General features: G+C 38.6%; 1 protein-coding gene across 4 annotated transcripts in view; it reads right to left on the bottom strand.

The window, feature by feature from the left end:
* The window catches only part of LOC137164615 (isoaspartyl peptidase/L-asparaginase-like), a 188,993-nt gene that overhangs the window by 12,050 nt on the left and 150,225 nt on the right, over nucleotides 1-26,718 (bottom strand). For all 4 annotated transcript variants that reach the window (XM_067565516.1, XM_067565518.1, XM_067565517.1 and 1 more), the window contains exons 5-6: nucleotides 24,346-24,464; nucleotides 12,000-12,110 (exon numbers count right to left, since the gene is read on the bottom strand). In XM_067565516.1, coding sequence (XP_067421617.1) covers nucleotides 12,000-12,110; nucleotides 24,346-24,464 — 230 coding nt within the window. The remainder of the gene's footprint in view (nucleotides 1-11,999; nucleotides 12,111-24,345; nucleotides 24,465-26,718) is intronic.

The raw sequence follows: 26,718 nt of genomic DNA, 5'->3' as shown, positions 1-26,718 counted from the left end.
ATGTTCTGGGAGTTCCAGACAGTGCTCCTTGCTGATCCCCAGATCCCCTTTGCCTACATTTTTGGACATGTGACACCTTTCAGAAAATTGAAGCTGTAGACTCGGATTGTCAAAAGAGCACAGCATCCAACAGCTGCCATTCAGGGCAACGGGAGCTGCAGGAGGCAGAACACTTGTAAAAGCCTGGCTTGTTCATTTAGGTGCCAAAATGGTAGCTGAGATCTTTTGAGAATCTGGCCCCAATAGGGAGGGCTGAACACTTTCCAAATCTGGCCTGTAGTGTACTCATTTTCATGGCTTAGTCTGAATTGGCTCTGTCATATTATTTTGCATTTATATGCAATGAAGCCAACACTAAAAACACTTCCATTGGACAATCCCAGTAAAAAGAGAACCTCCCCCATTTTTGTATTTATGTATGACACTCACAGATTATTACAGACGCACATATTTAAGGTTACCTAAGAGTTTCCAATATGAGCCCCAGTATGATGCCATAGCTTGCTTTCCATAGTACACTGGGCAGTGCAGAGAGTGGTGGGGGATCATGAGTTCTCCTCTTTTTTGCCTTTCTCCAGGGGATCATTATTCAAAGGAAACAAAGTCTGAATAGTCCATCCCAATTGGACTGCCATTGTAGAGGCAGCACAATGTAAGGTGGTTGGTTGTGTGCCCCTCTATGGGAACTCATACAAATTCAGCCTTTACTGAGTAACAGAGACAGAAATAGGACCTGGGAAAACTAATCCCTAATCTCCTGCTCCCATCACTACATACACAGGCTAGGTCTACATAACAGCACAGGTAGATAGATGGGCTAGCTTTGTTCAAGTTAGCACACAAAAATAGCAGAGTAGGCAAAGTAGTATGGGTGTCAGCTTGGACCAGCTGCCTGAGTACAAACCCACCCAGAGCCCCTTGGTATGTACTTGGATGGCTAGTCCAAGCCACCCCTAGTTACACTGTTACTTTTAGCAGGCTAGCTTGAGCAGAGCTAGCATGTGTCTGTGTACCTGAGCTGAGAAGCACGTGCTCAGCTGTAGTGTAGACATAGCCATAGATTCTGGTGATTCTGATGCTAGTGTAAATCTGAATTAACTCCATGGAAGTCAATAAGACTATACCTGTGTAAAACTGGTGTAAATAAGATCAGAGTTGGGCACCCTGTTTTTGTATTATTTCATATTGTAATAACTTTTCCTTTTAGTAAATTATATTCCAGCCTTCAAGCAGTGATAATCAGCTTCTCTTTTTAAAATGAAAGGAAAGATTTCATTTGACCACTTAGTAATATGAATATAAACACCTGTCACCAACTTCCTTCTTGTGCCCCTAATTGCTTGAAGCACCAGACTTGTCAGATTATTTGCTTTCTATATATTTAAAATGTGTCTTCCTAGTTCCTTTGTTGTCTTTGATGTTTTATTTACAGTCCTAGCTTTGCTTATCAATGTTGTCTTTTCATTTGTGTTTAGTTTTCATTACCCTCCTCTTTTAATACCGTGTTTCACATTTCCAATAAGCTGCTTTCTTTTCCTTAATTGCTGTGTTCACCAATATGCTTTTTGTTCTGCCTACTCCACTTCTACCAGGAAAATATAATGTGTGATTCATTTTTCTTAGAAAATTCTCTCGCCTCTGTTATTCATGAAGTGTGGGCATATGACTCTAACTGTGCTTCTGCAATTCTTGCTTACCATTTTAAGGGCCAGATGGTGGGCCAGTCCATGGAAGGGCAATAGTGGGGAGTAGGAGCTCCCAAGGATCATGTGTGGCTCTGTTAGCACTCCCTGCATCAGAGAGAGTAGGGACTGTATGCCTGGTACTCATCCTCTACAGCAAGGGAAAGGATGTAGTGGGATGGGAGCAGGAGGAGCATTGGCTCTGTCCCCCACAACTAGTAAGCCAACAGAGTTGAGTCAACACAACTTTGGGGAAGTAAGCTGAACCCTAAAGAGGGCTGTAGTACATTACATCGCCCCAGCAGCAATGGATGAACAGGGCTCCTCCGGGGGTACTGAGACTACATACATGGGAAGAAACTTAAGGTTCCGCATAACATTTTCAAAAGCACGAAAGTAATTTAGGAGCCTAGATTCCATTTTCAAAAGTGACTTACACACCGAGGGCCAAAATTTCTAAGGTACTTAGTACCTAGTGGGATTTTCAATAATAACAAAAATTTTCAGAAATTGTTTCCATCTTTGCCTATACACAGTGGTATTAAATAGCATTTTCCTTTAACTGGACTTGCTTCCAGGGCTGCAAGGTTTGCATTGATGCCTCTCAGGTGTAAGTGCCTGCCTATGTGGATGCTGTGGCAGGATCATGGCTGCAACTGTAAAATTAAAGTCCTGCTAGATGTAGCAGGATCTTCTATGGCAGTCCTTGTATAAAGTATTCAATAAAATAATGCTCAAAAAGCTTCACTACCAACAGAAATATATAAAGGGCTAGATCCACAAAGAGATTTAGGTGCCTAATTACAACTTTAGGTAACTAAATCCAAAATTTAGATCGTCAAAACCTTCGTTCAGCTTCTCCCTAACCCTTTAGGTGCCTAAATTCCCACAGGTAAAGTCCCTCGCATCTGCTCCTCTGCTGGTGGGCATTTTGATGCCCAGGAACCTAGCAGACACCTAAACCCTGGTGGGATCCTCAAATTATCTTACTTGTGGAGTTCCCTTTCAGAGCAGGCCAACCAGCTCAGGCTCCATGAAAAATGCAGAGGGTGATTCTCTTATACACAGTCACCCAATGACTAGAGCACTGACCTAGAATGTGGGAGATCTGGGTTCAAGTGCTGACTCCATCTGATGTGGAGCAGGAGCTTGAACTCAGGTCTCCTACATGAGTCCCACAAAACATCAGGCAGTGGGATATTCTGGGGTGTGTCTTCCTCAGTCTCTTCTGTTGAAGCTGTTCCACTATGTATAGAATATTTAAATCATCATTGGCCTAGAGCAGGTGTCGGCAACCTTCGGCAAGGGCCATGCCAAATCTTCTCCCCCACTCCCCTCCCAGTGCCGGAGCAGCGGTGGCAATGAGAGGGCAGTCTGTAGCCCCGTTCCTGGTGGCAGTGGTGGTGGCAGGTCTGTGGGACCGTTCCTGCAGGGGCTGTGCAGCTCCCGGCCAGGGGCGTCAATCAGCCATGTGGAGAAGGGGGCGGGTGGGGGGGGCGTGTCAGTGTGGGGGAGGGCCGCACAGCAATGCTTGGGGCCAGGCCTGGGAGTGACACGGCTGTGGACAGGGTGCTGCATGTCGCTCAAAGTCGGCGCATTTGCCACTTTTGGCATGCATTCTGCAGGTTGCCAACTCATGGGCTAAAGAGAAAGTGAAAGTGACCACCGTTTAAAGCACCCATCTAGGAGAGACAGGTTCCAGGCCCTGCTATATTGGCATTCTCACTCTAGCTCTGGGCCAATGACTATTCAAGTAGTTCATACAAAGTGGAACAGCTTCAGTAGGAGACACGGACAGCAACATAGCCCAGTGGTGAGGCTATTCTCCTAGGATGTAGGAGACCCAACTTGAAGTCGCTGCTCCAGATCAAGCAGGGGCAAGGGGAAATTGAACTTAGGTCTCCCACTTCCTGGATGAGTGCGCTTACCACTGGACTAAACATCATAGGGGCAACAGCAGCACCCTGCCAATATTGATGTATACAGGACCCCATCTGGTAAGCGGCTTCTGAAAAGTGGCTGAGAGTATGATTTGGTATGGCAGATTTTTAGGCACTTTGGAGTCTTTACTAGCAGAAATATGAGCACCTAGGGACTTTAGGTGCCTACAAGGTGAGGCAACAGCTGAGCAGGAGCTTTGAGTATCTAATTTTTTTATTTCAGCACCTAAATTGGCAGGAATGCGCCTAACTCCCTTTTGAAAAAATTATGTGTAGGTAAAAAATTATCTCTAACTCTGTTTGATACTGCATTTAGCGGCAAGCCTATATATTGTAGATGTGACTAGCATATATTAAATAAACACACACAGAAATCACATATAAAATATACAGAACAATCTCACACCATCTAGAACACAAACAAGTGAAATTATATTAATGCAAGAATCTTATAAGAACCTCTGTAAATGACTAGTTACATGACTTTTTCATAAGAATATAAAATTCCTTCATTTTTAAACATTAAAAACCTTTGCAACTGTTAACAGTGCTTAACCTGTTGTAGAAGCCATTTGTACTTCATCTTTTAAACATCCCAGGAAATTTGACAGGTTAGATTAGATGATGGTGAAAAGGGGTACGATATTAAGAATAGGCAGGCTGACAATAGGATGAGTAGCTTTTCTTCTTCGCTATGGATAAAAATATAGTATTTGATTTTTTGATCCAGAAAGAATTTTATTTCTTATCTGCTTTATTTATGTCATGACCCTTTATGATGTGCCAGAAGTATGATGTGTCTTTTGTCGTTAGATAAAATATTATTTTCCTTTGCCTGATGCAAATCCATTAAATGTCATGTTTACAAGAATTTCCTCAACAAGGGCCTTCCAAATTTCTAAGGTGTTAAATTGAGGTTATTCATTCACACCTGTGGAGTAAATTCCTAGAGTACTTGCTGACCCTGCTGATTTTACAGTTCATAAATTACTAGTAAAAAAATTGTTCCATTTGAAAGCAATCTGAACAAGATTGTGGTTGTGATGCATTCTTTCTTCATTAAGGGTATAATCCAGAACTCACTGAAGTCAATTGGAGTTTTCCACTGACTTAAATGGATTTGGGATTGGGCCTTAATGAGGCACTTTGAATAAAAATAATTCTCTTTTAAGGTAAAAATTCTCTTCTTGGATTCAGGGGGTAGATTCTGAGTCTGATATTTTCCATTTACTTTACATGTACGTTTAATAATTAGAACTGACTAGAGAACAACAGCTCTGTTTCACAGAAACTTTGTGGTTTTGGAATTATTTTCATTCCACAGTGGAACAAAAACAAAACCTTTTGAACATTTTCACAAAAAAAGAACTGTATCAAAATATCTGTTTTTGGAATGTGAAAAGGCTTTGAAATGTACATGTGTAGCCTAACTAGGGATGTGGGAGATCCAGGTTGAAGTTCCGCCTTTGGCTAATTCAAAGTAGAAATCATCATACCAAATCACTAGGATTCAGGCAGAACCAAGACTTGTACATGGGTCTCCTAAATTCTGGGTTAGTACCATTACTAAGAGGCTATGGGAGTGGGAGTCTCTTTCTTTCAATCTGGACCCAAAAACTGGTTTCAATGAAGACAGTCATTACTGAAACATTTTTACAAAATGGTTTGGCTTTGATGATCCAACCAGCTCCATTAACAATGCCAGCTGAATAATGGAATCAAGGTCTTTCCCATGGAATAGAGTGAAGAATATTGCCTTTATGTACAAATATATATGCACAATCTGTATTGGGCCACTTTGTGTCCTCGATCTACATGTGGAGCATCAAAAGGTAGTTTTGTGTACATGTGGATTGAGAGTACAGCATGCATTTCTTCCCATAAAGTACATTGGTTCACAAATTCACAGATTTTAAGAACGAAAGGGCCTCATCATTGTATACTCTGATCTCCTATATAATACAGGCCATATAATGTAACCTAATCATTCCTGCACCAATCCCATAAAGTCTTCTTGAACAACACTATCTGAAAGTGTATCTTTAAGAAGGAAGTCCAATTTTAATTTAAAGACTGAAAGTGACTTGCAATCCACCACTTCCCTAGGTAAGTTATACTAGTGATTAATTACGCTCACTTTTTAAAAGGGGAGCCTTAGCAAGCTTCATCTTTCAGCTGTTGGGATTTTGATGCCTTTATCTGATAGATTAAGGAATGCTCTTTTAACTTCTCCCCATTAAGGCACTCATAGACCATGTTCAAGTCACCTCTTTAACTTCTGTGAGATAAACTAAATAGACTGAGTTTCTTTATCTTCCACTATTCATGTTTTCCAAATCATTCCAGTGTCTTTTCTCTAAACCCTTGCTAATTTGTCAACATCCTTTATTATTATTTATTTAGTATTGCAGTAGCACCTAGAAACTCCAATCATATTGCATGGCCCTATTGGGCTAAACACTATACAAACCTATACTAAAAATTCTCTTCCCTAAGGACCTTACAATTTAAATAAGTGTAGACACCAGAACTGGATGTGAAATCCTAGTAATAGTCTCATTAATACAGTGCTAATCACACCTCTCTACTTCTACTTCATTATTCTCTTGCTTATACCTCCAAGGATCACATTTGCTCTTTTAGACACCACATTGTTATGGAGGGTCAAGCTCAGCTGGTTTTCCACCATGATATTTAAATCCTTTATTGAGTTCCTGCTTCCCAAAATATAGTCCCCCATTCCATAAGTGTGATCTACATTCTTCATTCTTAGATATATGAGTCAGCATTTGGTTATATTAAATGTTGTTCACATGAGCCCAGTTTATTATGTGACCAAATCTGTAGAACTGACCGGACCTGACCTTATTATTTACCAAACCAGCAAATATTGTGTCATCTGCAAACTTTGCCAATAGTGATTTTATGTTTTCTTCTAGATATAAAATATTAAATAGCATTAGGCCAAGAACACAGTCCTGTGGACCCTAACAGAACTGCCATAACTGGATGAATTCTCTGCATTTATAACTACTCTTTGATATATCAGTTTTTAGTCTATATAAGATGTGCTGCATTGATTTTGTATATGTTTTTCTGTAATCAGAATTTTATGCAGTACTAAATACCTTACAGTAGTCAAGATATATTTTGTCAGCAGTTACCTTTTTTCAGCCAAACTTGTAATTTCACCAAAAAACAATAACGTGTTTGCTTGACAATATTTTCCATATTTTCCTTAAAGCCATGTTTATTGGTTTTAATTATGCTATCTTCCATTAATTCTTTACTGATTGCATCTCATATTAGATTTCTATGCTTTTGCCTGGTATCAATGGCATGCTAACTGAGCTATAGTTATACAGGTCATCCCCTTTGCTGTTTTAAATATTGGTACAACATATGCTTTATTCTAGTCCTCTGCAACTTCCCAAGTTATCCAGTCCTGCAGATTTAAAAAATGAGTTACATTAGCATTTACTCTTTAACATTCTTCACAGTTATTCTTGTAAGAGAATTTCATTGTCATTGTAAACTGTGAATATCCAGTTTTCTGATTATTATTCTTTATTTGTTTGCACTGATTTTAGCATACACCGATTTCAGTACCCCCCCTCCCCCCCCGCAATAAACATGGAGTCACAGAATACCTACTTATGTCAGAATACCAAATTGTCCCCTTCCCTCATAAAACCTGCAGCAAGGGGCTCTAGACTAGGAGACAACATTTTACTTTGTAGAGACCACATATCATACTACCAGGGGGAGTGAGGTTTGCCAGAAGGCATGCCCCTAAACATGGAAGATTCTTGCAGATCTGCAGGAGGGCCTGTTCCTATTCACTAATTCTGGCCTCAGCCCCTCTTACCCCACAAGTCTTCTGGGAAGAGATAGGCTCCACGGCTGTGATAATATAGGGGATTGTACTATTTTTTCTAGGGATTCTCTGCAGAGAAGAAGGATGCACTTCTCTATGAACACCTAATTTCCACCTCGTTCTGCCCCCCGTCCCTCCAGCATGGACCAAGAACCTGTAGAAAGGCCTCCACAGACTCTAGAAGGAATGTGAGGAGTTGGTGCCTCAGAGGTGGCTGTTCTCCCACTTCTGCACCACAGTGGAGAGACCCACACATAGAGGATCTTCTAGTGTGCAGATCTAGAGAGGGATAAGTTATGCAGTTAAATAAAAATTACATCTATTCATCTTTGTTGGGTTTAAATATAGTAGGAAATATTTGCTAAAACCATTTGGAAACTTTTATACTACATTAGCAAATCATGTCTTATTTCAGTCTGCCAGGTTTGACATAACACAGTCAGTTATGTTGTGTAATGTGACATAAATGGAGCTGATGTGTCATCCTAATGATAGGCCATATCTGAAAATGAAAAAAAGACATGGCTCATAATATCATAGGTAAAATGATGATGGCTTTCAGTAAAAATATTCTCTTGCTAATTAAAATCATTTTTAAATTATAGTATATGTACATATGTGTGTGTGTACTACACATCCACATATTATGCCTCTATATAGAATTATAATAATTTACATTTTTAAACTGTTATGGAAAATCCCTAAAGAATTCAATAGGGGTGAAGCATCTATAGAAATTGAATAGCATAGAAATTTCTCTAACATCCTAGGAAATTAAATAGCCAATGACATTCTTTTTATAGGATTTTAAAAATCATCTTCAGGAAAATGCTATCGGTTAAAAATATATAAATATTATCATGTAATTAAATTCTATAGGACAGTTCCATAAGACAGGTGTCATTTGGCTTGAAAGACTCCAAAGCAATGTACAGTGTTATATTTATTTACCTGCAGATTTATCCACATACAGCAAAATATTCCCCTTGGAGAACATGCATATAGTTATAATAAATGCTTGGGCATTTCTAGAGAACATCTATCACTGTTCTTTTGTGCCCCAGTATTACTGACGATAGAAATACTGCAAATAATGGCTATTACTATTATATTACAGCAATGCAGTGCTGTTGTAGCCATGTTGGTCCTAAGGTATTAGAGAGACAAGGTGAAGAAGAAGATGATCTCTGTGTAGGTCGAAAACTTGTCTCTCTCACCAACAGAAGCTGGTCCAATAAAATATATTACTTCACTCCATGTTGAGTCTCAAATACTACAGCAATGACAGTTAAAATTAACACAAATTATGCAAAAGTATTTTGTCCAAATTTTAGTATTTTATAAAAGCATTCCAGAACTCTGAACTTGCAGAATGCTGTCACATTATGAAAAGTACTAGGTACACATTTTACTTGTCACAACAGCTGAGCACTGTCAATTCCCATTACCTGCAATGGGAGTTGAGGGCTCTCAGCACCTTGTAGGTCTGGGCTCTAAATGGAGATCTCTGTAATTTCCAGCTATTAACCATGGGCCCGGTTGTGCAGGCCCTGCTCAGGAGAAATTCCTTACTCAGTAAGGGCTGGATGATTGGGTCCCCTAGGATAAATTTTTCTGACTGTTTCTTCATGACCACACATGATTTGACAAAGGTAATTTGACACATATCTAGACGTTGCCATATATCCATTTATAAGTGATGCTTTTCTTTGTGAATTCTCTTTTTGAATTAAAAATAAGACTGGAAAACATAACCCAGCTGTGTATATCTTTAGTAAATAAAGAGTCTTCACTATTTTAGTTTATTAAACATTTTAAAACATAAGGGAGGAATATACCCACTTTTTCTTTCTTAAACAGATATTGTAAAGAAGCCAAGAAGTTATATAAAGCCCTTAAAAACACAAGAACTCATGAAATTTAAAATGTATGCACACATTTCCCAAGAGAAAATAAAAACATATTCAGGAGGAACTCATTTCATAAAGATGAAGTGACACAGAGTTTTATCTAAATGAAGTAAAATCCATGTAGGGGAAATAATACAGCCAGTTACTTACTCATAGAAAATCAAGGTTGGAGAATACAGCATGAGGAGGAGAGCTATCAAAACACCTGCTATTGACCTAGATCATCCCCTCCTGTGGTAAAATCTGCAGTAAGGGGCTGTAGGTTGCAAATCTCTCTTTGCAAAGAGCTGTTCACAACATCGTGTCAGAGGTTGGTAATATGGCGATTCCATAATGTATTTTATTCTTCCAAGGATCTGTCTTTTAATTTATTTTAGATTTATTAGCGTCAACTAAGTTGCTAGGCTATAATGTTATAGGGAAATAAGAAAAGTAGTATATCCGTTGGGTTGATGCTTATTTTAAATATGTACTGTATGTTTTTTAACATATAAATGAAGTACCATGAAGTCGTCCCAGCTAGAAATGCATGAACAAATTATTTTTGGTTCACCGTCAGCTCTGAAAAATCAACAACAGGTCAGATCAAACTGAACCCCAAATATTTTGAAATTCTCAGTTCATTGAAAAAACTAGAAAAGTTTCATTTCCGCTCAAATGAAAAGTTTTGTTTGCCACAAAATATTTTGTGTCAGGTTTTTAGTAAAAGTAAAGGAAATGATGGGCTAGATTCATAAAATGAGAGGCGGTGGTAATGCCTCCTCTCCATCCACCCCTTGTACCAAATAGCCCAACAGGTAAGCCACTCACCTACGATTCAAGACACCCAGGTTCAAGTCCCTGTTCCAGGGCAGGAATTTGAACCTGGATCTCCTACAGGTAAAGGAAATGAAGGGTTAGATTCACAAAACTGGTGTGGAACAGTGACTTGCACCCAAATTTCCCCACCATTTGATTGACCTAACTACCAGGAGACTGGATATTCTGGAGTGGGCCACTCTTATTATCTCCTTTCGAAGCAGTTCCACTTTGTATAAAATACTGGAGTAGTCATTCAAGAGGCACAAGAATAACTATTGCTTGGGGGTTAAGACATGCACCAGGGAGCGGCGAGACCAACGTTCAAGTCCCAGCTCCAGAGCAGGGATTTAAAGCTGGATCTCCCACATCGCAGGTGAGCACCCTAACCACTGACTTATTGGGTGTGAGACCAGCATCATCACCAGTGGTTCTCTGAATGTTCCTTAATCACCTAGTAAATCTATCCCAAAGAATCAAAATGGAAAAACAAGATGTTCGGGCCTAAAACATTCATCAAAATCAACACACATCTGTGAAATGTTTTGGTCAACTCAAATCTGCCTTCTTTGGTGACAAAAAAAGATTAATCCCACCCAAAATAAATTCACCCACCTCTAATCCCAGCCTTCCTGCAATGCGTATACCCGTTTGAATTCACCTGAAATCTGGTCCTCTCTTCCCTATTTATTTTAAAATATGGAAAACAATACAATAGTCTTGTTGTAATATGCTATTGATAGGAGAGAATAAAAATTATCATTTGGAAAAATAGAGTCTATTAATGCAGTTTTCTTTTTCAGAAGAATTTCATTTCACAGACTCTCAGCAACTTTCAGAGCGCTTGATCAGTTCAAAAACAGGCAAAGTTAATTAATGATTTCAATTTCAAAGCACCTTTGATTAACTGAAGCCAGTACGTAGGGAGGCAAACTACTTTTTCATTAATGACTCTTTTTATCGTTTCTATTATAAAATGCCTTTAATTGACAGCACATATTTTCCAAACAGCTTGTATTATTAGATTAGAAAACTGACGCTGTTCACATCTGGCTACATGAGCAAAAATAATTAAATTTAATAATAATGAATAAAAAAAATCGCACAGTAATTCATCGTGCTACTACTGTAGCATGAGCAGTGAAGTCTGAGTGGGTGCCAAATTAAAAAATGAATCCATAAAATATGCCAATTACTGTAACAGTAATAAAATTCCAATCCCTGTTCAAGTGAATGTGAACCATAATAATCATTTTGAATCTCAGTGGGGTCTTTCGAATTTGCATTTCAGAATTGCCCCCAAACATACAACAGACATGACTAGTGCTGTACATTAGCTTTAGAGCTCATATTCAGCACAATAGGCCAAGTAAAATAGTGCCCTGACTGATTAAAAAAACCCTACAAGATGCTGCAATTTAGAGTTCCTACACTTATTGTGCTGTTTCCTAAATATAATCAATGGACTTTGCACAATTTTTTCCTCATATAATCATTTGTATAGTGAAAGCTTTGAAAGGCACATACAGTATGATTCTTATTATTTAAGCGTCCTGCAGTCTTCTCAGCTTTGTACACAGTGTCATTTCTCAAGCTTAGGAAATAGGTTTAAGAGTAAATAGAGAACTCTGTAGATTCAGAAATTTTGAATGTGTCCTTTTACAAGTACTGTACTGCAAACTTCCCTTTCAGCCATTACGAATGGATTGTTACTTATTACATCCAAGAAGAGTATTGTATAGCTGTCTTTTAAGCAATGCAGATGCATTCATCAATGTGAGGGTTGTCCTACCTTGTTCCATATGAAAGAGGATAAGCCTTGCAAGAGTTACTTTCATGATGGACTCTCCATGACCAGTTGCAGAGACTGCACCAATGAGGTTGTCAGCATAGCCACCTGAACCTGTTTACAAACAGCATGTAAGTTATATGAACCAGTTTAATCTGCTTTGCTTGGCAATTGCTGCACAAATGTTTCTAAACAGAGCAAATTTACTCTCAGCCATTGTCACAAAAAAAGCCTTGGAATAATTTACATTTATTATTTTGCACTGCACAGCACATACAATGAAATAGGAAGTTGCCATATGAGGCCTACAAACCCTGAAGCAAGCAGACACTTTTGCTGGCCAGGTTTCCCTAGTGCTCCCACAACCACTGTACTTCAATGGGATTCCTTACTGTGGTAAGGACTACTCAGGTGACTGAGCCCTAAGAGCTGTAACAACTGTAGTAGGGACACTTTCAGGGCACTTATTTCTTTAATGTAGGTGAATTATTCAAATGTGAATTTCACAGGACCCTTCTGACCGCCATTTCTCTCTCCAACCCTCACCCCCCATTTTGGCTGATATTCGACTCTTATCTATTCCTTGGACACTGGCAAGTGAGATAATTTCCCTCACTAATTCCACATCAGAGTGCACAGTTTAAAAAAGGATAGCAATTACATTTCATGCACATTTCATTCTAAGAACCTATTTGCAGAAGAACATTACAGAAGTAATTAATGTGCTTTGTCATGGGAGGAGTCAAAGGAAATCGTTCCCCCAGGCACCCATAGCTCATTCCATTATTTGGGAGCTTACTGATATACCTGTCCTACATGTCTGTAGCCAACCATGGACTGCACTGTCAGTCCATCATTCACTACAGGTAAAATCCCCCTTATGTACATACCCTCACAAGACCTATGCATTAGTGATGCATATTTCTTGTGTGGGACCCATGTACAGGAATGAATTTCACCCTATAAGAATAGTGCTTCTCTTTTTCACCATCACGGACAAGAGAAGCTTTGACATCTGTCCTGAATGTGTTCTCGCTCTTACGTCAATCCCTCCCCATACTGCAAAAAAAAGTACCTCAGCATTCTACTGGAGCACCAGTGGGGCAGCCTAGAAATAATTTATTGTCTTTTTCCCCTAAAACAAAATTTTTCGGCAAATATTTTGCTTCCCTCAGCAGTACGAAAATAGATTGTATGAATGTGTTTTCTGAATATATCATGTAAAGAGAAAAAAAGACAGGCAATATTGCTACAAGACCTACAAAGTAAATAAATTTTAATGTATGAACGAAAGTCTAATCAATTAGCCAAATTATCAGCAGGCCTCAGATATACACCCATAAAATATGCAAGTATATCATTTTGCATTCACTAGGACCTGCATTTGTGTGCTTAACTTATGTATATACAAATGGGATTCAATCCAGCAGATACATGCAATTGGATATATCTGAAAATCTATGGGCACATATAGGGAGGCTAGTTAAAATATGGTCTTAAATATTTGTTTAATAATTAAAACTATTCAATAATATTCATTTAAGATAGAGGTAATGTTAAATTGAAGAGCTTTTCCAACTTACAAGATATATATTTTTAAAAAGCTAAGTTTGTTTCCTCTTGCCTGAAGAAAATCCTTATTATCTAGAAATGTATATAAAAGTCCATTGTCAATGTGTTGATTACAGTATCAGAATAGTCACTGGATACCAAACAGTTGCTGCTGATGACCCTGAGATTGCTGGAACACAAATACAAAGCATATGATCTCATTTCATTATTCATTTATATGGAGCTATCTAGTGCTGCTAGCCACTGGAAATGTTTATGATTTTTCATAATGTATGTAAATCCCCAGCTACAATTTTTTCCATGTATTAGAGATGAGAAATATTTATCTTCTTTCAAGTAGTCAAAAGGAGTTCTTCTTTTCCAAGAAAATGTTATTATGTTAGCTGCTTGATGGCTTATATGGAATGACATGGTGATCTCAGTCCAGTTTCTTGCAGACAGATATTCACATCAAAATGTCACTGTAATAGACTCTGCTCCCGCAAATGTTTTTTGCACATGCTTAGTATCAGTTATGTAATTATTCCTATTGAAGTCAATAGAACACATATGAGTAGGGTGACCAACTGTCCCCATTTTATAGGGGCAGCCCCAATATTTGGGGCTTTGTCTTATATAGATGCCTATTACCCCCGACCCCATCCCAATTTTTCACACTTGCTTTCTGACAGGGAAGTCTCGAGAAACTTACAGTGAGACTGCCTGCACTGTACTTCATCTGCGGATAAATAGAGCACACTGAGTCTCCAGGGCAGTCAAATTGGCACCTTTCTTAAGAAATATATTCACTCCTTTCACTCAAAAATATTATAAAGACTCCGAAGAACACGGATTCTGCACTCTTAGAAAGGAAGGGTTTCTGTGATGAGCAGCTTTTTGTAATACAAGGTGCAATCATAGTCAAGGGACCTGACAAGAAGATGATTGTGCGAGTGACTTTAAAGTGCAAGATGGTGATGCTCTCTTGATAAGAAAAAAGTGAACAGTAATACATATCAGAGAAAGCCCCTGAAGCCTATGACCAAAAGCTGAGAAGTCTCTGGAGATGCAGGTGAATTGACTGGGAAAAATTTGACTTTCTTAATCATGTACTGTAGAGGGCACCATTTTGACATTGGTTCAGGAAACAAAAGTTTCTTAATAAATATCTTAGTATGCAGAAACAGGGACACTCCTGAACTGTAGGACTTTGGCATAGAATGGACATAAAAAGTCACATAAATGCTGGATACACAGGTTATAAGAGTATGATGAGAGCTAGATAGCTGAGCATCAATCATTATGTTGAAGACCAGAATCTAGGTCAAATCCCATTACCTGCAGTAGATAAGAACATAGCAAACTGTGAATGCCTTTATAAAACCTATCATTCACTAGAATTTATGGATAAGCAGACAAAAATGTTCTGCTCTGTATGAGGATCTTAGTTTAAGGCTACATCTGTACTGCAATCTAAGAGCGTGATTTTCCTGCTTTATACACATACTTGTGGTATGTGCTAGCATGAGTATAAAAGCAGTGTAGCCTGGGTAGCACAGATAGCAGCAACAGAGGCATGGCTTAGCTGTGCAGAGTATGTACTCACCAGTTCCTTGAGTGTTCATGTTTCGCATGGCTAAGGCATGCATCAGCCGATGCCACCATGCTACAATGGCTACGCTGCTTTTCATACTCATGCTACCTCAATGAGAGCTACCACCAGTGTGTGTAAGTGAGCAGGGGAATCAGACCTCTAGCTCGTAATACAGATGTAGCTTCAGAGGAAGAGACTTTTAAGAAAAGAAATCCTCTGACTGTTTGAGACATACATCGTGTTGGGGAGCAGCAGCAGTATGAAATAGAATTGTTTGAATACTTTTTACTTGGTTACAAAGAAAAAGAAAAATAGCAAAAGGTTTTGTGAATTCAGAGTTACACAAAAGACATTTAAGATAAATGTAAGTTGACAATTAGTGAAGCAAAAGGCATTTACTTGATGGAAAGTGAAATGAGGAAGGTCCAGTGAAGTCAAATCAGTTGCTATTGTTGACATTGCTTAAGAAAAGGGATGTCTGTGGGAGTTTTGCCTGCTTGATATCTGCAGGATTAACCCCAATTTGTTGATATTAGTTGATGAAGACTGCTAATGTCATAGCCAGCATTTCAAATTGTAGAAGCTACTCTAACAGAGACAAGCAGAAGTAACATGATCACTTATTATTATTGAACCTGGTCAGTTAAATGTGACCAGAGATTTCTACAGTAAGAAAAAATGTAAGAGTACAAGAACATTAAATTGACAAAATAGGTACTGTCATGTAACACAGTTAATTCCCAACTAAAACAACCCAATGTACCACTGTGTGATGCTGATATTAATTATTAATGTGTATTAATGTGGGACTAGGAGTCCCGGTCATGGATCAGAACTCCATTGTGTTAGGCACTTTACAAACACAAAACAAAAGATGGTGCCTGCCTCACAGAGTTTACAATATAAGAGGGAAGATTCTCAATTCCAAGCTTACCATGTCCTAGCAGATGTAATTTGATAACAAAGTGGTTCATTGTACCACAGAGAAATATTGAAAGAACGTTATTGTGTATGGTCACAGCACCAGATTGTGCCTGGTCTTCATGCGTGCACTTACACCAGATGCAATCAAAGTCTGTGAGAGCAAGGACCAGAGGCCCCAGTGACCAGTGATTATAACAGAAGTCTCAAAGGAAGGAGGAAAAGGAAGAGCCCTGAATCCCCTCCACAGATAAAGAACACAAGCTGAACCCTTTTGATGAGAGCAGCACTTCATTGGAGCTCCTGGACCAGACTGTCAGGTGATATAAATCAGCATCCTTCCATTGACTTCAGAGAAGCCACAATGATTTACTGCAGCTGGGGATCTGGCCCATTATGCCAGCCTCAGTCCCAAAGGCTTCAGGAACTCTTACTGAGGCAATGCACCTTTCTGCTGCTCCCAGCTCTGCCAGAGGTGTCATAAAGACACAGTTTTGTCCATAAGGGGAATAAATGAATATTCCCAGAACCTCCAAGTAAACCAGCAGAAGTTAGCCAATTGGCAGCCCCTATGACTTAACCCTTTAGGATCCTCAGGTCCTTGCATTAACATAGAAAAGACATCAAGGCTGTGAAATGATAGGAGCAGTTACTGCACTGTAGCTGCACAAACACTTCCATATACAGTCCATCTGCTACGGTGGTTAAATACAAACAATGTGGAGGACTTTTTAGTGACTGCAGATCATGCAAATACTAAGAACAATTAATTATGTGGTTTGCATACTATGAATACCCTTGACAGCTCTCTGACTTTGAACTGGAATTTGGCTAGTTTAATTCCTCCCCAAATTATATTCATATGTATTTGTGTTATTTCCACTAACACTGAAATGCTGAAAACCTATTGGACATGGTGTTCATCAAAGAAGAATCTTTAAGAGGCTTTCTTTAAATAAACGACTAGAAAACACAAAGATTGTTAAATAAGACTTTACGAGGTATGGTCGCTGATGTAGAAAAACAGCAATCAAAACAGGACTAAATTTACTAAGAGGTAGATTAAAGTGTCTCATAATAAGACTGGGCTTAACTAAGGTTAGGTGAATGAGAAGTGTGTTATTTGTCCAATCAAGTAAACTTCCTTCTCTGTAGTTCACCTGCCCTCTCTCAACTTCACATTTGGGATCAATGTTAATCCTTCTGCCATTGATTCATCTGACTTTTATTAAGGGTATGTATACACAGGAAAGAAAAACCCACAGCTGGCCCATGCCAGCTGACTTAGGCTGCAGGACTATTTCATTGCTGTGTAGACTTCTGGATTCTGGTGGGGCCTGAGTTCTAGGACACTGTAGGGTGGGAGGGTCCCAAAGTTCAGGCTCCAGCCTAACCTGGATGTCTACACAATAATGAAACAGCTCCACAGCCTGAGCTCAAGGCAGCTGCCACAGGCCAGCCATGGGTTTTTCATTGCTGTGTACATACTCTAAGCAGACACATTCTTTGGGTTCCCATGGGTCTATTGCCAGTGCTTTTCTATCATTATTACTGTCTGTCAGTTGGGTAGCGGTGATGAGGCCAAATGTAGTCTTTCCCCCACTTTCTGTCTTGTACCAGCTTAAAGGCTCTGCTCATCTTTAAACCTTTTTGTTCTATGTCGTTCTTCACTGTATCTATTCTGCTCATCCTCCGCCGTCCTCTGTTTCTAGTTCCTTGCATATTGGCATGTATCGCCATGTCTGGTATCCTTTCCAGGTCCATTATTGACATCTGTCCAAATCATTGCAGTCATCTTTACTGAATCTTTCGTAACAGAGTTATTTCTTGCCTTAGTCATTGCTTCTCTATATACTTGTGCATAGTTTGTTATTGCAGGGTTCAAGCTGGGCAACTGTTCTCTTCAAACTAAGCACAAAACTTCAATCAATATAAAATTAATTGGGCACTACAGGTCCATGCATAGGGTCCTGTCTCATTTGAGTCATATGATCTCATTTGAATCTCACCTTTCAGTTAAAAAAAAACTAAACAAAAATATTTAAAAACAAGAACCAAGTGTAACCATTGCAGTGATGTGCCTAAGTCTGAAATAATAACTAAGAGAGGTGCCATCCATCTTCGTGGATTGTTAATTCTAAACTTCACTGCAATGGTGCAGGAGACTGTCAGCTGTGATGAACACAGCCTTGTGCAAGAGTCCCATTTCAGGCAGTTTGGGTCAGTCCTTGACCTGGGCTGCAACGGTTCAAATCAAATCAGCAAGAAAAAGACAGATTCTATTAACAAAACATAAAAAGACCCTTAGTCCTCAGGGTTTTCATTTTCATTTATCTCCCTTGGTACTTCAAGAAGGTTACTAGTTTCTCAGAGGGAAGGAGGCTGGTTGGCTCACTGGCTGAGATTTGTTACTCCTTAGCTGTTCCAACCTCTTCTGCCCCTTCTTCTTCTTGGGTTTTGTAGTGCAGCAAACTCACTTTCTGAATCTCTGACTGGATTTCATAGATAAGGTATGACTTCAGGTCTTTTCCAGTATTTGTAAAGAAGTGTAGAACAGCTTTTTAAATTGGGCCCTATTTTCCTTCTATTCTGGATTGATGTTGCAAGGAAAATTTTGTTATTCTATGGCTTCTGACTTTTACCTATAAATATCTCCTTTCATAGGTACAGTCTTTACAATTTCATAAGAGATGAGCTATCATTTCCGGGACTGTACATGTTTCACATAGTCCATCCTTCTGTTTCTTTACTAGAAATAGATTCCTATTTAATCCATAATGACCTGTTAAAATTCTGTACACAGTCATTTCACTCTTCCTCTCATGGCCTTGGATTATATCAATATTTCAACTATTAGGCATACTTCATGGAATTTTTTTCCCTTCATTTCATGTGCTTACCGTTTTTGCCATTCCTTCTTTAGCTCATTTTTTATTAAGTATTTAATTTCCAGTTTGCTTAAGGGGTTCTGTAGGTCAACTTGTTCATGCTTAATAGCATTTTTTGCCTCTTTGTCTGCCAATTCATTGCCAGCTATTCCTACATGTGCTTGGATCCATGCTATTATTAGGTAACATACAATTGTGTCAATTTGGTTGTTAGCAGTAATATTTCATTAAGTATATTGTTTCTGCTGTCAGACTTGCCATTGTATAGTGCCTGCATCCCTGATAAGGTATCAGATAGGATGGCCATGGCAGCTGGCTGCATATTTAAGGCTCGGGTTACTGCCAGCAATATCGCTGCTAGTTGCTGTAAAGTTGGAGATAAAGTTAGCTAGCCTTATGGCTTAGTTGAATTTGAATGTGGTCACACAGAAAGCTGTTTCCCATTCCTTCCCACTCTACCCATTCCTTCCTTTTTGGAGCCATTAGTATACATCTGACAAAGTGTTCCCACTTATTTCTGCCCCTTCTCTTCCTGTTCCTCCCTCTTGATAGTTGGGCTTACTCTTATTAGTCATTGCAGTGATACTGGAGATCTTGAGTGACTCCATTTTGTTTCCTTTCCTCCATTTTGTGTTTGGCAAGCATACCACTAAGGTACCATTCCACCATTACCTGACGATTGTTTGGTCTTGTAGCACTATAATTGGTGGGAAGTAATTGGCCGGGAAAAGCAGATCCCTGATTTTGAAACTGTAATCTAACTTGGGTCTCTGTTTTTCATTTGTTGTCCCCCAAATTCAATTGAGGCCTGGGCTTAGTGGTTCTTACCCTTAGGCTGAGGGAAGGGCCTTCAGATGTGAACTCTTCCACTTCCCTGGAACTCAGTAGGTGTTGATAATGAGTTTAGGTACATTTAAACTATGTGCAATATGGCAAGCAATGAGGTAAGTGTTGAGCATGAAGTTGGGTGCATTTCTTGTGATGTGATATGCACTCTGCAGAGCTCTGACTGGAAAATATTAATAAAAGTGAGCAAAACAACTGTCAATAAAGTCTGCCAGTAGAGTAAGTAAGGATAGACACAGAGAACATCAGTGTCCATCCATTCATTTTGCCCACTCAATCTGTCCTTCTAATCCACTGAGAGGGAGAAGATCAAGAGCAGAAAAACCTGAGGGAGGGTAGGGTCCCCTGAAACATAGAGATCTTTGCTTGACTGGGTGGATATTGAAACTTTCTTCCTCCAAGATGGACCCTTGCCTACCCGAAGACAGAGACTGGGTGGTCCAGGCAGAGGGGAAGTTCCACCCTGCCCAGAGACGACTCCACCAGCCCAGCTGATGCCTCTTGTGTTGGTGGCTCTTGACTCCAAGGAGAGGTGAGGCAAATTTATGCAGGCATAGCTTTAATCCATCTCTGAAAATCATGCTTATACAGAGGATCATTGCTAGGCCTGTGCTCCTCTTAAGTGGGAGTTAAGTGGCCACAGAGGCCTTTTGTTGGTCCTTTGCAAAGGGGTAAATTTCATCCTCCACGTAGAATACTATTCTCTGTTTACCATAGCATTTCAGGGATAATTAGTTAATTAGAAAGCTGAAGCTTTTTCCTAAATGATTACTTGATGATCAAAAGTCTGATTATATGAAGTTAAGGAAACATAATGAATAATAACTTATTCAAATAAACTACAAGAACATTTAGAAAGTCCTGAATTTAAGTTTGACTAGAACACAAAAGGAAAACATTTCCTCTCTTGTGAAACTGCCATTTAATGTTTACAATGTTGTTGTAGCCATGTTGATCCCAGGATATGAGAGAGACAAGGTGAGTGAGGTAGTATCTTTTAAAGGATCCACTTCTATCGGTGAGACAAGTTTTCAAGCTCCACAGAGCTCTTTCTTCAGAACTCGAAAACTTGTCTCTTTCATCAATAGAAGATGGTCCAATAAAAGATATTACCTCACCTACCTTGTCTCTCTCGTAGATCTTTAATAGCCCAGAGCCTGGGTTTTACATCACATTCAAAAGAGCATTAAGCCCCCTAACACCATATATATATATTGTTCTGTATGTCACTGAATCAGAAGTAAAAGAGTCACCAAAACCACTTCCTAAAGCATCTGCATGGTCCCAAATCTCCTTTGCAAATGTCAGACCTAAGCTGTTTAGCTTATGAGAGCTGACAAAATTACCAAGCTCCATTTGTCATGTGTGCCATTATCATCAGTGACATCTGTGGTAAATAAGGGAGATACTTGTTTTATGTTTATTAATATTATATGACCATTGTATTTGATTGTTATTGTATTGCTGGCTACTAACTAGCAAAGAGTTAATTTTTGTAGGGACTGCTGCACTTAGGTTCAGAAAACTGTTAACGATTTCAGAAAAGTGCTATTGTTAATACTAGCACTGAGCAAATAATTGAATTTTCTGTTTTGTGACTGAACAGAAAAATCTGAAAAAAATATTGTTTTGTTTCTAAACCAAACTGATTTTTTGGAGGTGGTGTCTCAAAATGTCAATTAAAAGTGAAGTGTTTACAGTTAATTTTGAAAATGCTAAAACTGACTGTTTTTACTTTTTCCAAACAATTTTCCATATTTTTTTTAATTCAGATAAAACTATTTGTTGAATTGGACCCGAGTTTGTGAATAGTTTTGGTCATGCCAAAATTGCATCTTTCATTAAATAAACTACTAACCTGAAAAATTGGATATAGCTCTAATCAGTACTCAGTTAGACAATCCAAGTGTCATTACCTCTGAGGTTTCACCTCCACTCAGCTCTGACTGGCCATACCAGGGGACTGGGAAGATCCTAATGGGACACTAAAACAAAAAGTCTGGTTCTAATAAAAGCAGCCTGACAAACAGACAGAGAAGAGGCTCTGGGAGAAACAGAGAAGGGCTGTGGAGAGACACAAGCTGATTCTCTGACTCTGAAGCGGGGTCTGACCTAAGCTAAAGACTTTTTAAACACCTATCAAGGAAAGGCTAAATTTAGGCATAATGCATTTAGGCTTCTGTTGTTTTACCTGTTTTTCTCTACGTGTTAAATGGTCTATGAACCAATAAGCCATTCTTGTTTTTGAAGAAGCATTGATTTGATAAAATTACATGGGCCAGGTAAGATCTTCTGAGGAGCTCAGCTCCCATCTAGGCACCTAAATGAAGGGGTTAGATTTTCAAATATGCTCAGCAGCCAGCAGCTCTCCTTTTAAATGGGTGGGGAGGGGGAGGGGAAGAAGGGGAGGAATGTCACATGCTGAGCAGTTCTGTAAATATGACCATTTATTTTGGGTGTCTAGAGGAGAGATGAGCTCTTCTGAAAGGATGGCCATACAGGAACAAGTTTCACGATCATGAGGTTTGGGAGTGATCAGGACTTATTAATGCTATGTTTAAAATTATAGAAACAAAAGCATATTTATTGTTTCCACATTAAATACATCATAAATTAAATTGCTGGACTAAACTATTAATATTCATTTTGTCGTCATTACCCACTACCAAATATATTTTTATGTTCCCACATACACATTCTTTTCATTAATCTTTTTTGGTTACTGTGGCACTTGTTTATAGTATTGCACTGCATCCTTCTAACTTGAGTTCTTCTTAGGTGGCCCAGTTAAAGTCCATGTTAAGGAAGGGCTTAAGTGATTCAGAGGGGCTTGTGGGGTCCTCTACACTAGATGAATTTCACCCCTTAGGAACATATCCAGACCCTAGCACCCTGCTCAAGTAGTTGGGCTTGGCACTTTGGAGATTTATGGGACCCTGAGAAGAAATTCTACCTCAGGCTGTGGAGTGATGCAAGGCTCAACACCACTGCTACAGTCTGCCCAATCTAGCCACCCCTTCCTTCTGCAGTCGAACTTCATGGCTGTGAAAGAGGAGGCTGGATTTGCCCAATAGTTCAAAGAGAATTTACTGCATAACTGTAGGACAGGGGGACATATTCCAAATTTATTTATGAAAATTGCTTAATGTTTTCCTGGTCCCATCAGTGATTATCCTAGGTATTATATTTGTTCACTTATCATAAAATTTGAACACTGCATAGTAATAAAATGTGGTAAACTACCCAGTAAGCATATCTCAAGGTCTTTCATTGTTATAATTCTTTTCCTCCCAATAACTATCTTCTATTAAAACTGCAACTGCATACCTACAACAGAAAAACTGACCCAGGAACGTATCCTTGCAACAAACCCCATTGCCAACTCTGCTCACGTATCTACTCAACCATCATAGTTCCTAACCACATCAGACACACCATCAGGAGCTCGTTCACCTGCACATCTACTAATATGATATACGCCATCACGTGCCAACAACGCCCCTCTGCCGTGTACATTGGCCAAACTGGACTGTCTCTACGCAAAAGAATAAATGGACACAAATCAGACATCAGGAATGGTAACATTCAAACACCAGTAAGAGAGTACTTCAATCTCCCTAGACATTCAGTAACAGACTTGAAAGTTGCCATAATTCAACAAAAAAACTTCAAAAACAAACTGCATAGCTGGAACTCATATGCAAACTTGACACTATCAGACTAGGTCTAAATAGAGTCTGGAAGTGGCTAGCCTGCTACAAAAAATAATGTTCCCTCTTTTGACATTCACATCTTCTCATCAAGTGTTGTGAATGGCCTCATCCACCCTGATTGAATTTATCTTGTTAACATTTGCCCTCCTCACAGTGATGTAACTCACCCATCCTTGCATGTGTATATATACCTACAAAACTAAAGTTTCCACTTCATGCATCTGATGAAGTGGGTTTCTGCCCATGAAAGCTTATGCCCAAATAAATTTGTTAGTCTTTAAGGTGCCACAGGACTCTCGCTATTTTGCTAAAAACAGACTAACTTAGCTACCCCTCTGGAACATGTCTTTCATTATTATCTCTCACTGTTTTACTTTCTAAATTAGTGTTTAGGGACAGAAGCTTGCCATTTTTGCTGGTGAGTTAAGTTGCCACACACACCTATAATATTATAAATAATAAGAATGGCAAAACTATAGGTAAGTGGAACACGCTCAAATCCTTTTGCTAAATCACAATGCCATTTCTATAAGGTTCTGATGGAGATTTACTTCTGCTTTATGGGCTAGATCCAAAGCTCATTCTAGTCTGTGGAAAGCCTTTCAATGATTATGGCTCTCGGCCTGCCCTGGGTGCAAGTTAGAGCAGTGTGGAGCTGAGCTCACTGTCACTAATGAGCAAATAATAGATTGTAGCTAATAAAAGTGCCATCGCAATTTTAATCATCGCGTCTACCTTCCCTTAACCAATTTGCTTTCCCATCAGCATATATGCTCATGTCCCAAAAGTGTTTGAATATTTTGATTCTTTGCTAACTATTCTAAACCTTTTCATACCTATGAGTGGGGTGTCACCAACACGTCCAACCATTTTGTTTGTGATGCCTCCAGTTGACGTTGCACAAGCTACGTTACCTTCACAGTCTATAGCAACTGCACCCACAGTGTCATGGATACTAAAAGACAGAGAAAACAATACTGTAACTCCAAGTTGAACAGCTTGCATTGCCAGAAGCACCACCCTATAATAACCATTTAGCATATAAAAATAACACTTAGCACCTAAATAGCACCTTCATCTTCAAAGAGCTATACAAACATTAACTAATTAATCCTCACAATGTGCCTAGGAGGCAGGTAAGTAATATAATCTTCCTTTTTTTCCAAAAGCATAGACTATAATTGATTTGCATAAACCACAGAGAGAGTCAGTGTCAGAGCATAATTTTGGAATACCCGGAAAGCTCACTAGCCCACTGGGCACAGCAGAAAGGAAGGTAACTCCCTGTTTTGTTATATGCACAAGTCCAGGGAGAAAAATACCCATTTTGGCTCAAAGCTATATTAACCAAATATTTATTCAAAAGATTTATGTCAAAAATTAAGTATAAAACACAGTTATAAAATGTATTTACTAAAATTTAAATGTAATAAAATGTAAAATGTTAATTAAAATTAATAAAAATTAAAATATAAATAGATAAAAGATAAATAAAATAATATAAAATAAATAAAATAAAATAAAATAATATAAAATAAAATAATAGATTTAAATTCAATAAAATTTTTAACTTTTGTTGTTGTTGCTAAAATTGATGCTATTTTGGTGGGGAAGTATTTTTTCCAAAGTCATTTAAAAAAAAATTGGATCCCTTTGAAATATTGGGACACTGAAACTAATTCACATGGGATGAAATTTACTCCATTTAACAGTACCTGTCCATGGGCCTCTGCCCCATTTTCATCCTATGTTAAGATCTTATTCTGCAGTGATCAGAATCTCACCAAGTGAGGCACATGCAACAAGTAAAAAGCATGAAGTTTGGCATCAGTGAATTTTGAAAAAGCTGCTAGGGGTGGAGGCTCCCTAATATCATATGAAGTACAGGAAAAGTTATATGACAGATAGACAGGAAGGCCTCAATTCATTTTTCAGCTCTGCCACCCATTGGTCTACACTAATATTCTGTAATTAAAATAACACTTTATAAACATTGTTTAGATAGGCCTCACAATAGTTATAAGAATTTTAAAGTTCTGGCAGTGAATACTCACTCCATAGGCCTCTGTGGTTTTGTGCCAGAGAGTCTAAACCTAATTAATAAATTTTAAAAGATCCATTCTCTGTAACTGCAGACCTATTGTTTCTGATAAAGGCTCTGAGAAGACAAAAATATGTCTATCACCATGGACATTATCCTATACACTGAACATGGGCTATCAGAATGCCTGTGATATCCACACACAAGAGGGGGGCTCTGATAATATCAGGGCAAGTAATTGTGCTTATATAAAATATATTCATGGTTTTTCTAATTAACAAGTGTCCCATGATTATTTTCTTGCCCAACCGTGAGTAGTAACTAAGCTTTAGTGAGACTGATATACAACTTCTTGAATTAGCACAATATTCCTCCTAATAAAATTATCACTCACAAGTACTTTCCTCTTCTATAGTATCTTTCATTAAATGATCTCAGAGCACTTCATAAACATTAATTAAGCCTCACTATATGTGACATACATCAATTGTGTGTCAAGAGAGGATACCTCATATGGAGTATTGACAAATCAGTCCTCCCTGAGCTTTTCTGCCTGTAGTTAGGGGCAAAAATGTCACCACTAACACAGGTGAGAGCTGAATTAACTTGCAAAAATTAAATGATAGCTGTCTCTCAATGTTGTCCTTTTACACTATGCCAACAGATTTTCTTGTATTTTATTCTACTTTCATTCTACTTTCTATGCTGATGTCAGCAATCTCTCTGCATATATTTCCAAATTGAAATCATTCCGTATGATACTACACTAGAAAATGAGGATTATCATTCTGCCAGTAAGGGGCTAAAGTAGATATGCTATATTATTATTAGGTCTTCATTCTATGTCAGCTTGCTGCAAAACCGATTGTGAATCTGCCTAAGAAATGTGTGAGGTTCCTAGTCTCCTGAGCAGACACCTTTTTCATAGGAATATATATTAATTGTATTCATTTTTTATAAAATAAAAGCATATTTAATGACTGCACAAAGGATCAAGCTCCAGAGGCTTGTTGTTGCTATAATGATGTAACATTTATATTTCCATGCCAATGATGCCCCAATCAAGATCGGACCTCACTGTACTCCCAAATAAATCTGATCCCAGGGAATAATCTTAGGTTCCTTAAATTCAGTGGGAATTTTTGATAAACCAAGGATACCTGATCAG

This window comes from Emydura macquarii, unplaced genomic scaffold, assembly GCF_026122565.2.
Source record: "Emydura macquarii macquarii isolate MOO-44397 ecotype Brisbane River unplaced genomic scaffold, CSIRO-AGI_Emac_v2 contig_2680, whole genome shotgun sequence".
NCBI lineage: Eukaryota > Metazoa > Chordata > Testudines > Chelidae > Emydura > Emydura macquarii.
Note: the sequence above shows the minus strand (reverse complement) of the source record. Positions and strands in the feature narration are given on the sequence as shown.